The 14,404-nt window shown below is 40.5% G+C and overlaps 1 protein-coding gene across 2 annotated transcripts; it reads right to left on the reverse strand.

Annotated features, from left to right (window-relative positions):
- Nucleotides 1–1,565: 1,565 nt before the first annotated feature.
- On the reverse strand, nucleotides 1,566–13,008 carry LOC125005046 (adhesion G protein-coupled receptor G3-like). 2 transcript variants are annotated; one of them, XM_047579989.1, is made up of 12 exons: nucleotides 12,922–13,008; nucleotides 12,622–12,712; nucleotides 12,236–12,326; nucleotides 11,879–12,019; nucleotides 11,477–11,620; nucleotides 11,347–11,392; nucleotides 11,174–11,265; nucleotides 10,299–10,417; nucleotides 9,439–9,722; nucleotides 2,627–2,723; nucleotides 2,130–2,449; nucleotides 1,566–2,043 (listed from the first exon to the last, which is right to left on the reverse strand). In XM_047579989.1, exons 1-12 carry the CDS (start codon nucleotides 12,968–12,970, stop codon nucleotides 1,928–1,930), a joined length of 1,590 nt encoding a protein of 529 aa, XP_047435945.1. In that variant the 5' UTR covers nucleotides 12,971–13,008; the 3' UTR covers nucleotides 1,566–1,927. The 2 variants fall into 2 exon arrangements, with proteins under 2 accessions (XP_047435945.1, XP_047435947.1); XM_047579991.1 differs by lacking the exons at nucleotides 12,622–12,712; nucleotides 12,922–13,008 and having other exon boundaries at nucleotides 11,879–11,990.
- Between the last annotated feature and the right edge of the window lie 1,396 nt (nucleotides 13,009–14,404).

Genomic DNA, 14,404 nt, shown 5'->3' on the forward strand with positions numbered 1-14,404 from the left:
CAGATGATTATGTCCATGCATTCTGGACCTGCCCACCAATACACCAGTTCTGGAGAGAAGTAACCACCACACCATCTCAATTCACTGTCTGCAACATCTCACTTTTGCCATCCATATGCATACTTGGAAATCTGGACACACTCAACACAGACTCAAAACAAATCATAACACTCCTACCTGTAGCCCTAACTATCGCCAAGAAAGCAATACTACTCAACTGGCAAAATAGGAAAAAGGTTGACACCACACAATGGCTGGATTTGTTAACACAATAGATACCACATGAAAAACAGTCAGCTTTACAAACAAATCAACCTGAAGAATGCAATAACGTACTGTATATTCAGCTATTGTGAACTCCATTCTTCTGCCGATGAACTGATGCCACATCCCACTACCACTAATCTTACTCATTCAAACTTGGATATTTATTTATATACTATATACAACTCACCAGCCACTTTGTTAGGTATACCATGCCAGTAAAATATTGGACCCCTTTTGCCTTCAGAACTGCCTTAATTCTTCATGGCATATGTTCAAAAAGGTGTTGGAAACATTCCTCAATGTTTGGTCCATATTGTATATATTGTCTTTCCTTTCTTTTCTTTTTTTTTCTCTCTCACTAATTTAACTTTTATTTACAGTTTTTTACAACCGCTATGACCTGTTTGTCAGAACCTTAAACACTTTTTCAAAACTGTTGAAAAAAACACAGACACACACTTTCAAAATACAATAATCCACTAACACTGTTCACCAAATTTACCAAAGCACTGACACACGTTGTCTTCCAACAGAAACATTTAGCCAGTCACAGCACAGTGTCATAAAAAACACTGACAACTGATGGAATAACACAAACTGAATCACTTTGCATGTGTCAAATCTACTTTTTTCCTTTTTCTTTTACAATCAACAGATTATTGTATTTATCGTACTTGTAAATAAATATTTGTGATGATGTTCTTCATTTTTCATTTGTTGGGCATGATTTTTCTTCCTTTTTTTTTGTACAAGACTCAGTACACTTGGTTTTTTGCAAGTCCTCCACCTTGTCCTGATGTTATTGGTAATGTGATTGAAAAAAGCCCAGCACCTGAGCTGGGTGAGACCAGAATCAGCAAATTTTAAACGTGTAAAATGTGTGTATTTTGTGTCAAAAGAGGAAGAATTGTGTTAATTGTATAGCCCACACAGGCTGATGTGGTAACTGTGTGAAGAGTTTTGAAAAAGCGTATCATACGGGTCATAGCGGTTGTAAAAAAAAAAAAAAACCTGTAATGTTATGTGGCGCTGCTTACACCAGGTAAAATTCCTATGTACATTGTACATTTGGCCAATAAAGAGATTCTTTTTTTTTTCCTAAGTATATTTTTGGGGCTTTTTAGCCTTTAATTGAAAGCACAGTGAAGAGAGAAAGGAAATGGGGAGGGAGAGAGGGGGGAGTGACACAGAGGAAGGGCAACTCGTTGCCTCAATATATGGGGTGGGTCTCTACTCACTGAGCTTAACACCCCAACAAAAAAAAAATAATAATAATAATAATTAACAGTAAAACAAGACAAGCATTAGAAATATTTATTTTAACTGCAGCTGTAGACATTATATAAAAATAAGAAAGAAACATCTCATAAAGTAAATTTTTCTATAGTCTCCTAGAAAGCATAGTTGGAGTGAAATTACACTAAACCTCTACAATAACTCGATTGTGTTACCAAAGTTTAAGTAAATAAAACAGAAACACAGAAGGATGCAAGAATTGACTTTGGCTTTGATGATCTCTGATGTGTGAATTCTGCCAGTAAGCATTAGCTTCCAGAAGGCTGAATCCAGCAACGGGAAATGTTGAGACAGTCTTGAGTTTAGCTTTAATTGTGCATCATGCTTATTCAAGTAACCCCTAACACGTGATATAGTTATTGGATCAGTTATTGAAACTGGTAGTCATCATTTTCTGCGAAGAGTGGTCTCTGGTTGATGAGTTATCGTCAGATCTAGGCTTGCACATCAAAGCCACAGACCACAGGAACACAAATACACCTGAAAATGGAAAAGAGGAGGCTGTGAATTACCCCCGGCTAATTATCAATATGCATACTTAACATGAAAAACATTCACATACTCACCCTGCAGGGAGTTGAATATAGTGAATACGTAGATCCCAGGAAGAATGTATGTTGTGCTGGCTAAACCCCAAGGTAAGCCCAGGACACAGCTGAGGCCCACTACTGTGGCACAGTCCTTCCACAACCCAGTCCATTTCCCTCTGTTTTTATTCCAGCTACCATCTTTCTCAAAGCCTCTACGACTTCTTCTTACTCCCCAGAGTTTAAAGACCACGACACCCAAAATGCAAGAATTATACAGTATCACCAGGCATGGAAAGGCCACAGTAGTGATGTAGCTCACTAAAAGCATGTGTGGGAATTGGCTGCTCATCCAGCACCTGCACATTATGAAAAAAAGAAAATTCAAAAATGAATTCAAGAACTTTCACTTTGAACAAGGTTATATTTGAATTCCAAATAACTGTTTTAAAGCAGACTACATCAAAATGTGTATTTACAAAGACTTCAAACTATCTTTGTGGTTACATATTTAAAAATCACTGGTTGTTTCTTACATGTGTGCTACTGAAGTTTGGCCGCTGCTATCAGTCAGAGTGTATTTGCCATAAACACCTGAAATTGCACACACCACAGCAACTAGTGTAGGAAGTCCTGAAAAAGAAAAGTCTGAATCAACAAATTGGACCGAGAAGCAATAACAAGCCGAGTGAGGTTATCCTCTTAAACTGAGCTCAGCTCAGTTGATTTGTTCCAGAACTGGTTAAGATCGCTATGTTCACAGTGGCCCAAATGAACCGATCATGAGGGAAACACTCTAGGTGAAGAAACAAGGTGTCAAACCACCATACCAAAACAGTTCTTAATGTCAAGATTTTAATCTGTGACAGGTTTATTGTGATAATGATGCTGGTGTTTGGGTTGTATGACCACTCCACACACTTGGTGTTCATGCTGCAACATGTCACAAGAATATAGAAAGCTTTAAGTAAGACCTGCACTACTTCCTGGTACGTAATAAATCAGTTCTGCTCAGAGTTCATGCAGACATAGACCTTGAAGACCACATTAGACCCTAATTTGACTTGAAAATGTTTCATTGATCTTCGCTGATTGGCTGAATGAAAATGTGTGCTGAACTTACCAAGTATGATTCCTTGCCTCATAAAGGGGCCCCCTTTTGCCTTCAGAACTGACTTAATTCTTTGTGGCATACTTTCATCAAGGTGTTGGAAACATTCCTCAAAGATTTTGGTCCATATTGAAACGATAGCATCTTACTATGAGAGGCCGTTTAGGAAATAATTAGTGTGCATGCCCTGGGGCAGCCACACTCTTGTTATTCATATTTGCTCTCACATGTTACATCATACTCTCTCACATACACTAGTCACACACACTTACTGTCATACTCTCTCACAAACAATTAATACATTTTTTTTCTATTTAACGTTGACAATCATCGCACAATCGCTCTGCAACTACATCATGTGTCTGTCTGACTAACAGTAGCCATTTCGCCTGCTTTCCAGCCGATGAATGCTAGCAACACAAAATAAACAGTGATTACGTGGGGGTTTGTATTTTTACCAGTGATTTGTTTTCACCCAAATGGGCTGTGGCCTTTCCAGTGGCATAAGGTTACTGTCTTCCATCCTGCTGGAGAGACACATCCGGTATCTACACTCGCGATGAGCCAATCAGAAACTGAAAATTCAAGTTGACTTCCGTTTCATTCAAACTGTCTCACACATACTACTATACTCGCACACATCGCATGTCAAATTCGTGTAACAGAGTTTTGATTGTAGTGTTTGTGAGTATGATCGTATGTGTGTGTGACTATAGTAGTGTTTGTGAGAGAGTATGATGTAACATGTGAGAGCAAATATGAATTATTTCCTAAATGGCCTCTCATTTCTTACAGTTGCTATAGACTTGTTGGCTGCACATCTATGATGCCAATCTCCCGTTCCACCACATCCCAAAACTGGGTCTATCATTATATCCGTGATCTGTTATGTTAATAACACTAGAAACTCCTAAACACTGGACATTGCCCACACAGACAAATTTGTAAAGTGATAGCTGAAAATCTGTTTAGAGGCATCCTTTAGAGTTTTCTATATTCCCACATAAAAATGATACGCAATATCAGTGATTTTTCGCTGAGAGTCCTGAGAGTATACCGAAAGTAGAGAACCCAGTCAAACAAATGAGACAAAAATTTCATACTCCTACTACACTGTATTTTTTGTTTAAGAAAATTAGCTAGGTTCTCAGTCATCCGGGTCATGGTAATCAAGGTGTTTAAAAGAAGGCAACTAAACTTGTAGAGTTTCTTGAAGACGTTTCAACACTCATCTGAGTAGCTCCTTCGGGTCTAAGAGTCTCTTAGAACCTCAACTTCCCACCAATCTCTAAGTGTGCCGTGAGGAGTGCGTTGGAGACCTGGGTTTACATGCACCACAGGATGTCTGGGCTTGGCTTCGAGACTTTACAGGTGGATGGAGACTCACTCCTGGTTGTTGGAATTTACAGCCCTCCCTCAGCGGACACAGAAACAGCATGCAACATGATCCATCCCACTGTTGCTATGGAACTGACCAAACAACCACATCACCTTGGACACTGTTTTGCCAACTACTTTTGTAAATTTGTTTGTAATGCTAATTCTGTAGTTTTTTGATCGCACTGTTTATTTTATTTGTCCAGATATTATTATTATTATTATTATTATTATTATTATTATTATTATTATTATTATTATTATTATTATTATTATTATTTTATTCTATTTTAATGTAATCTTATTTTATTTTATCTTTTCAGTTGTGGTTTGTTACTTGTATCATTAAAGATCATCAAAGTCTAAGATTATATTCTGTTCAGAAGAGTTTCAGATCATTTTAATGATGTCTGGTAGAAAATCTGTTGAAAGAAGAGGTGTCATGTTTGAAGTATTCCAGCATCAGAAGCTTATTCCATCTGTGAAACCTGGGGGGTGTAATGTCCTTATTTGGGCCTATTTCACTGTTGACATTGATGGAGCAGTGAATCCTGAATTCTAGAGAATTGTAAAGTTGTTAGGACATCTCACCACGAGCTGAATCTTAAGAAATACTGCAAAATAAATTTCTTAGTAAATGCTGCTGAAATCACGCGTATGGGAGCACTTCGGTTTCCCAGTGAACCCTCCGCGTCGTCCATTCATTTCAGATGATGGACACCTCGTCTGCATTAACCCGCATTCACCATGGTCACTTTTTCACAAGAAGCGGCTGAGTGGACTATTTAACATCTCCGATCCGCAGGCGTTGCAGCAGCAGTTACTAATCAGCTGAGAGGAAGAGAGATGATTGCTTAACGTTACATTACGTGATACAAAGTATCCTTTCAGAAGGCCAGTGCACGTATTACCAGGTGTGTGTCTAGAGGATCATGCGAAATTTCCAGTCCACAGGTAGTTTTCTAAACCGTTTTTATTGCAAGAAATATCCAAAAAGCGTTAAATAAGGTCAGCTGGACTTGTAGAATTTCTTGAAGACGTTTCGCCACTCATCCGAGTAGCTTCTTCAGTTCTGATAAACTAGTGGGAAATTGAGGTTTAAATAGGAAAAACTCTGTGGGTAACACCCACCAGAAACTTGCTTGACCAGAAACTGGGGTCACTAATTACCATAATGGCTGATACTTACCTGTCCTTGAATGGGGGGAACTGAGTGCCCAAGCTAACTTGCCCTATGAATAGAGCTCTAACGAGGCTATTGTCCATGGGAACCTGGAGGCTCAATGTGTGAATGTTGTTGAAACTTCTTGGGGACAGAAGTCAAAACTGAATTATAAATAGTTGGTAAATTAAATCTCAGTCCACCTCCTCTGTTTAGAGAAGGTTTCTCCATTTTGACATAGATGGCTTCCTTAACTCCTCTCTCAAACCATCTGTCCTCTCTGGCCAGGACTTTGACGTTGTTATCCTCAAAGGAGTGTCCTTTGTCCTTCAGGTGGAGGTGGACTGCTGAGTCGTTTCCTGATGAGCTGGCTCTCCTGTGTTGGGCCATGCGCTTAACACAAGATTATTCCCACCAGCCTACACATAGGCTCCACCGTAAAGGGCTTCAAAGCGGAACAAATTCTCCAGAAAGCTCAAGCCCAGCTGCTCAACGAGAGAGTGAGACAGGTCCATTTCACCATCGACGCTCTCAAATCCGAGGCCGAACACTGCTTCTGCAAACTAACTTCGCAGCTACCTGAGGACATTCTGGAGAAAGTCTCCAAATTTGTGGAAAAGGCCCAGATCACACAACACACAAAAGGTAAGGAACGACAGAAACGCAAATTCCAGGTTTTGCAAACTAGACACAACAGAAAACACAAGTCAGAAGAACTGACATGGAGGAAGAAGGATGACCACACCACGCAGCAGGGCATCCAGAAGAAGTGGGTCCAGAACCTATCACACAGAGAACTCACGCAACCAGAGAATGAGATCCTGGCCAAAGGACTAAACTTCGCCATAACACCAGAACAGATTCCAGTGGTAGACCTCATCACTGCTACAGAGTCTGCCATCAAGAACAACAAACTGACAAACACAGAAGCCGAACAACTCAGACTGGAAATAACATCAGCCCTCGCCAGTGCAAAAACACCACCATCGAACATCACCCCCCAGGAAAGGAAGGCGCTAGTATCACTGCAGAAAGACCGGGACATCACGATCCTGCCAGCAGACAAACGGAGATGCACAGTGGTGTTAAACACGGTGGACTACCAGGCAAAAATGAACAACCTCCTCAACGACCAAGACACTTTGAGACACTGAGACGCGATCCAACCAACATCTACAAAACCAGAATAATAAACTACCTACAACAACTGGAAAAGGAGAAGGTCATCGACAGACTCCTTTATTACCGTCTGTACCCAGGGGAAGCCACACCGTGTATTTATGGTCTCCCCAAAATACACAAGGAGGGAGCCCCACTCAGACCCATTGTCAGTAACATCAACTCTGTCACATATAACATTGCCAAGCATTTGGCATCCATCCTCTCTCCATTAGTAGGCAACACCCCACACCACATCGAAAACTCCAGGGACTTTGTGAACAAAGTCAAGGACATCACACTGGACCCAGAAGAAACCATCGTGTCCTTTGATGTCACCTCTCTGTTCACCTGCATCCCCACGAGAGAAGCCACGGATGTAGTAAGGAAAAGACTACAAAAGGATGACACCTTGGCCTCAAGAACCAACCTCACCCCAGAACAAGTCTGTGTGTTACTCGACCTATGCCTGCCCACCACCTACTTTCAGTTCAATGGAGGTTTCTACAGGCAAAAACACGGCTGTGCGATGGGGTCCCCAGTGTCACCGATCGTGGCCAATCTCTACATGGAAGAAGTAGAGACCAGAGCTCTGGCACCTTTGCAGGTTCCACTCCCACCCACTGGTACAGATATGTGGACGACACCTGGGTTAAAATCAAGACAAAGGAGGTGGAATCTTTCACTAAACACATCAACACAGTGGACAGCAACATCAAGTTCACCAGGGAGGACATCAGCGGGGCCTGTCTGGCCTTTTTGGACTGTTTGGTATGTGTTGAAGAAGATCGAAGCCTCAACATAGAAGTATATAGGAAACCCACACACACAGATCAACACCTGTTATTTGACTCACACCACCCCCTGGAACACAAACTGGGAGTCATCAGAACCCTCCAGCACCGAGCACAGACTGTCCCCACCAGACAGGATGGCAAGGACAAGGAGGGAACACACATTAAACAAACCCTCAAGACATGCGGATATCCCAACTGGGCCTTTGTCAAAGGCTCCAAAAGATATCCCAGGAAGGACAGGGAAGAGGAACAAAACAGAAGGAAGAACATCACCATCCCATAGCTGGGGTATCAGAGAAACTAAGGAGAATTTTTGGTAAACACCGCATCCCAGTTTATTTCAAACCTGGAAACACCCTAAGACAGAAACTGGTCCACCCCAAGGACAAAACACCTAGACAGAAACAGAGCAATGTAGTGTACGCGGTTCAGTGTAGCGAGGAATGTACAGACCTGTACATTGGGGAAACCAAACAACCCATACACAAGCGCATGGCCCAACACAGGAGAGCCAGCTCATCAGGAAACGACTCAGCAGTCCACCTCCACCTGAAGGACAAAGGACACTCCTTTGAGGATAACAACGTCAAAGTCCTGGCCAGAGAGGACAGATGGTTTGAGAGAGGAGTTAAGGAAGCCATCTATGTCAAAATGGAGAAACCTTCTCTAAACAGAGGAGGTGGACTGAGATTTAATTTACCAACTATTTATAATTCAGTTTTGACTTCTGTCCCCAAGAAGTTTCAACAACATTCACACATTGAGCCTCCGGGTTCCCATGGACAATAGCCTCGTTAGAGCTCTATTTGGTCAAGCAAGTTTCTGGTGGGTGTTACCCACAGAGTTTTTCCTATTTAAACCTCAATTTCCCACTAGTTTATCAGAACTGAAGAAGCTACTCGGATGAGTGGCGAAACGTCTTCAAGAAATTCTACAAGTCCAGCTGACCTTATTCAACGCTTTTTGGATTACCATGACCTGGATGACTGAGAACCTTCACAGACACATTGCAAGAAATATTATCCACCTTTCACTCTAATCATTTAATGTGTAGAGGATCCTCCTCTAAATTGTCCAGTTCCTCCGGTTTAACCTTGTGTCGCATCTCCTTCTTCTTTTCATATTCCCAGTCTTCAGAATGATCAAATTCACCGAACAGGTTAAAGTTAACTATAAAATAACTAATTTTTTGTCAACTGTATCGCCATTTTGATAAATAAACTGAAATAACATATGTTCTGTTCTGTTTCTGTTGCCTTGGTTACCAAAGCATTTGAGCCAGCGCAATGATTTAGAACTGTCATCAGGTTGTTTGACCGGAACTTCTGGGTGTCCATTGTCACTTTTTAATGTACACCCCGCAGCCAGTCAGAATCGAGGATCCACCCAGACCATGGTTTAAGTAAGGGTTTATGCCCGACGGGGTGAAAGTGTGGTTTTTCTTTGAAAACCCTAATGCATTTGTTTTATGTTTTATTCTATTTATCTTTAACTTTTTACAACAGGAGATGGTTTTAGTTTTGCAGTTTCTGTTCAAAATAAATGAAAAAAGCTAGTCTTATACATGTCTGAGTTTTTGTTGCTATTTTCCTGTTGTACCGAACCCGTACCGAACGGTGACCCCTATACCGAGGTACGTACCAAACTGTAGCTTGTGTGTCTGTTACACCCCTAATATATATATATATTTGTGTGTGTGTGTACATTCTACTTAAAACACTGTTCCAACCAAACTCCACTTACCCCATCCAACCAAGCTGAGCTTGAGTAGGTATCTTCTGACGTAGATGTTAAACACTCGTACAAGGAGAAGGTAGAGATGGAATCCTTCTAGAGCAGACCAAGTGAACGTGGCCAGCAGGGACCAATGTAAAAAGAAACCCAGAACACTGCAACGCCAGTCATCCATGTATGATGAATGCAGCAGCCCTTCCAAGAAACTGCCGAGCAGGAAGATGAGGTGGAGGCAGAGCAATGCCCCTGTTAGGTGCATATGGAGACATATGGCATTCTCAGGACGCTGGCGACTAAAAGAGAAATAACAGTATTACATGATAATTTTCATATTTGTTATTTAGCAGATGTAGTCATACATCCAGCCCTGGTCACTTTGTCTTGAATGTTGCAAGTACTTCCACCGCAACACTGTCCTGATTATTTTGTTGCTAAAATAATTGTAGCCAATGAAAAGCCCTGAACACTTTCTTGTGCGTGCTAGCCGGCTGCTGTACTGATTTGATTCTGCTTTCTGGTATATAGTAAAAATGTGGTATGGCCTAGTATATTGATAGTATTGGGTGCAAGTTGTCTAACAGTGTTGGGAAAGTTAATAGCACTAAGCCTCAAACAGGAAACCATTAGACAGAACCTTTGTTCAACATGCCAGTGTAAACTCTAAAAACAATGGTAACTTCACACTGAGAAATCAGACAAGCTTGTGGTCATGCATATATTGGGTTCCTGAAAGAGCTATTTAGATAGTTATCTTGACTAGCGACACCTATCTAGGTCAAACATGTTTTGCTCTTTGTGCAAAATTAGAGCTGCACAACCTGCTACTTTAAAGGAATGTATCATAGACTGTAGAGACTGAAAAAACTCACTGTAGACAAATATAGATGATCAAACTGATGAATGTGAAGACAACAGAGAGCGCTGATCCAGCATAGGAGATATAGCTAAGGTTCACAGCATTATTTTTATCCACTTTTAATTCTGGGTTCTGGAACAGAAAAGACATAAGAAAAGGCTTAAGAATGAGCCTCTTGAGGAAACAGTAACTTATTAATTGATGCAGTTTTGCACTGAAAAAAAAAGCTCTTCACTATCAAATATCACCTTCACTTAGTTCTAGCCTTAAACACCAGTTAGCCACAACATTATCAGGAGACACTATGACAGGAGAAGTTAATATCATGGATCATGGCATTCATGTGGATGTTACTTAGACATGTAACACCCACCTAGAACAGACCAGACACCCCCACCCCATAGCAATGACACTCCTATGACACTCCTCGAGGGAAGCGGCCATCCCCAACAGAACACACACACACACACACACACACACACACACACACACACACACACACACACACAAACGGCTTAGGAACAACTCAAAGAAAAGTAAAAGAACAGGATAAGGTGTTGACCTAGCCTCCAAAGTCACTAGATCCCAAACTGATCAAGTATCTGTGGGATGATCCACAGAGGCCCCTCCCCTCAACCCATAGGGCCTAAAGACCCCCACTAACGTCATTCTGTTGATAGGACACCCTCAGAAGACTCATGTCCATTCTTTGATGAGTCACAACTGTTTTGGAGGCACATGAGAGACCTACACAATATTAGGAAGGTGGTCATAATGTTATGTTTGATCAGTTTACATAAATTTTCATGGCTAAAATTTCTCTTTCTCTAGACTGCATGTTTCCATGAAGGTGGATGGAGTATACTATAGAAAATATAATGAATTTACCACAAGCACAGCAAAGAAGCTCAGGTGGTCGCAGCTGCAAATAAATTCAGATCCACCATCAGTGATGTTACAGCCCTCCTTGCTCCACTGACCTAAAAGATCACAAACACACTATATTTAAATCTGACTTTCATTTAAGAACCAAAACAGTGTCTCTGGCATATTTAACTCACCCCTTTTATTTTCATCGTCCCAAAAAACACAAGCTGGATTTTCCACCTGAAGCATAAGAAGGTGCATTAAAATAAGAGGAATTGCTTTGTTCCAAATATAGTTTTATTTCTGATGTTTTCATCATTTTACCATTTTGTTGTATTTGAAGAACAGCTGAACTGGCTCTGAAAGGTTTCTGACTGGATGATTTCCGACCTTCACTACCAGAACTAACCCTCCCAAAACTATGCCTTGTGTGTGGACAGGTGGGTAGATTAGACTTCGTCCTTTCGTCTGCAATGACATTTAGAGGTGGCAGAAGGTACACATGGAGCAGACTGAGCTTAAGTAGAAGTAAATTCAAAACTGGAAACAGGAAAACAGACAGTATCAAAAGTTCCTTTATTTTCAACAACGTCTGATTGTCAGAAGATACAGTATATGGAAAGCAATGCAAAGTAGCATGAGCTATGTAACCGGAAATCAACAGAGAAAGCTAAGTAAAGGCTATTTAAATCATTCTCATTTTGTTGTACCTTTAAAGCTACTGACCTTAGCCACATCGTCAAAATAAGAGCTGTCAATCACTGTAGACACCAGAGAGACCTCCTCTTCGGACCCATTTCCTCTGCTCATCTTTAGAGCCGAGGATGGAATGTGAACTCTGTGTTGTAAAGTAATGTTGCCCTCAGTCTAAAACCATTAGGATGCACAAAGACATACAAACCCTGTTTACACATACTGGATATACAATGCAAGAGGGAAAGATAAAATGACCCAAATGTGTTTGTGCTATATGCAGATGATGAAAAAAACAAAGCTGTTTTGCTTGTACATTGTTTAGTATCAGATAAATAATTGGATTTATTTTTTCCTTGAAGTACCAACTGATTCTAAATGCAGCCTCACCTCTTTTGATATGTTCACTTTCTTCAGGATGAAGTTTGGGGGGGTGAAACGTCCTTTTAATGTGCAGTTTGCAATTTTTTTTGTATAACACCTACCAACACACACACACACACACACACACACACACACACACACACACGTTTATACAGTATATATTAGGCAGTCATTTTTACTTTGGACAACAGTTAGGATAATGAAACCATTTCAAAATCTTTTGGTATGAAATGGAGAAATGAAAATGTGCCTTTGAAACACTTTCATCAACGTTAATAAGTTAGAATTAATACTCAGCCTAATGGATCATATAAATAAGGTGCTTATTTTTTAGTCTCTCACAATCAGGCCAGTGTGAATCCATCATTCATCAGCTGCACAGTACAACTCACCTGGTCCAAGGATACTCCTGCTGGGCTTTACAGTGGTTGAGGACATCATCACAAGTCAGTCCACGATTTGTGAGCGCTGAATCAGACAAAACTTAGAAGTGACATGCAAGATAGTCTGTTATAACTGTGGTCATCAAGGAAAATGATTGTGACTTAAGCTATGCAAACGACAAGTCCCCACCACTGAGGAGCAGAGAGCTGTCTCTTGTTTGATGAACTACTTTCAACTTTCATAGATAGCTTCAAAATATTATTCACCATCTTTAAAGACAACAACAAACACCTGTAAATGATACTCACCACAAGCTTGGGACACATAAATTGTGACGAGAAAAAGAGTAGTCCACATCGTGTCGCGCTCTTCCTCAAACACACAGCACTGCTGTCTTTCAGTTGAGTTTGCTCAATAAGATGAGTTTCACATCCACGTAGAGTGTCACATGATTGCAGGGTGGCTGTAGACTTCTTTATCAGGAAGTGATTCATATTAGATCCATTTACAAAACGGGTTGACAGGGGGTTTACAGATTATTTTTAGATTGTAAATGGTAAATGGTCTCGTAGCACCTTTTGACCTATTGGTACTCAAATTGCTTTACAAGTCACAGACACATCTACCCATTCACTTGCACAAGCACACACACATTTACACACCAGTGCCAGGCACTGAGAGCAACTGAGGTTTGCTTAGGACACTTCAGCATGTGGCACTTCAGAACATTTATTTATCTTATGTTATGTTTTTGCTTTGTTTACATCAAACTCTGTCTGGAGGAAAGAGGAAGTTTCCGAATGTTTCTGTGTTCTCTTACGCAAAAGTAAAGAAAATTCAAGTCACAATACACAAGAAGTACTGACAGGTACAGTTTGATGGGGAAGTGAAAGTAGACATGCACCACAAAATATTTTCCAAAGTTTACCACACAAATAGGAAACAGAGTTTACATTTGGATTACATATAAAAACTTTAACATGTAATACAAACATGTGTTATATTAAGAAAAGTAAAGGGAACCCGTGTGTCAGAAAAAGTGATTTTTGATAAAGCGAGGACAATGTTAAACTTACGGTGAATCAGATTTACGTCACCTTAAAGGAATTTTCAGCCTCAACATGTCACAAGGCTTTCATGTGGGTTTCTGAGTTACTGTGGTCACATGTGAGGGAATTACCAGGGCAACAAGTATTTATCAGGATGTCCTCAAGTCTACAGTGCTGCTGATGTGATTTTCTAATCCTCATCTCTCTTCCTCTGCTGGTTTACACACATGAAAAAAAAAATGTCATTCCTCCATGGTATAGCACTGTTTATTGAAATGCAGTCTCACATGTCATCAGAGGCAGAATAATGTGAATTAGGACCAAATTAGGACCAAGATCAGTCAGGTGTTGTATCTTTCTCGAACTCTGCCTCCATTTTATTGTTCTTTGACATGCTCTAACAGGTATTAGATATTGCAGATTTTCTTTTTTGGATATTTAAAGTAAACTGCATTTGACCATCAGAATATCAAGTTATTGTGAGGTTTTCATTGCTTTAGACCCAACTCACAAGGTGTGTAAAGGACACCTATAAATACACAAAGGAGAAAAACCATGAATTAGCCTTTAAGCAGTACATACAGTGGGAACACAGAGAATACTGTGCAATAGGTGAGGGACCCTTAAACAACTAATAGTGGAACTGAATTGCTGTCATTTCTTGCCATGGGTTCTGTATACCAAACACCAGAGGGCGCCAGAACTGATTTAGAATTGATCCACCTGAAATCTGACACCATCC

The sequence above is a fragment of the Mugil cephalus genome, chromosome 3 (genome assembly GCF_022458985.1).
Source record: "Mugil cephalus isolate CIBA_MC_2020 chromosome 3, CIBA_Mcephalus_1.1, whole genome shotgun sequence".
Lineage (NCBI taxonomy): Eukaryota > Metazoa > Chordata > Actinopteri > Mugiliformes > Mugilidae > Mugil > Mugil cephalus.

Excerpts from the sequence above, each read along its gene's own strand:
- LOC125005046 (XM_047579989.1), bottom strand. The coding sequence starts at position 12,970 with ATGTGGACTACTCTTTTTCTCGTCACAATTTATGTGTCCCAAGCTTGT. Across the intron at positions 12,713-12,921 it reads TTATGTGTCCCAAGCTTGTG|TTTTGTCTGATTCAGCGCTC; the intron begins GTGAGTATCATT and ends GTCACTTCTAAG. Across the intron at positions 11,266-11,346 it reads GGACGATGAAAATAAAAGGG|GTCAGTGGAGCAAGGAGGGC; the intron begins GTGAGTTAAATA and ends GTGATCTTTTAG.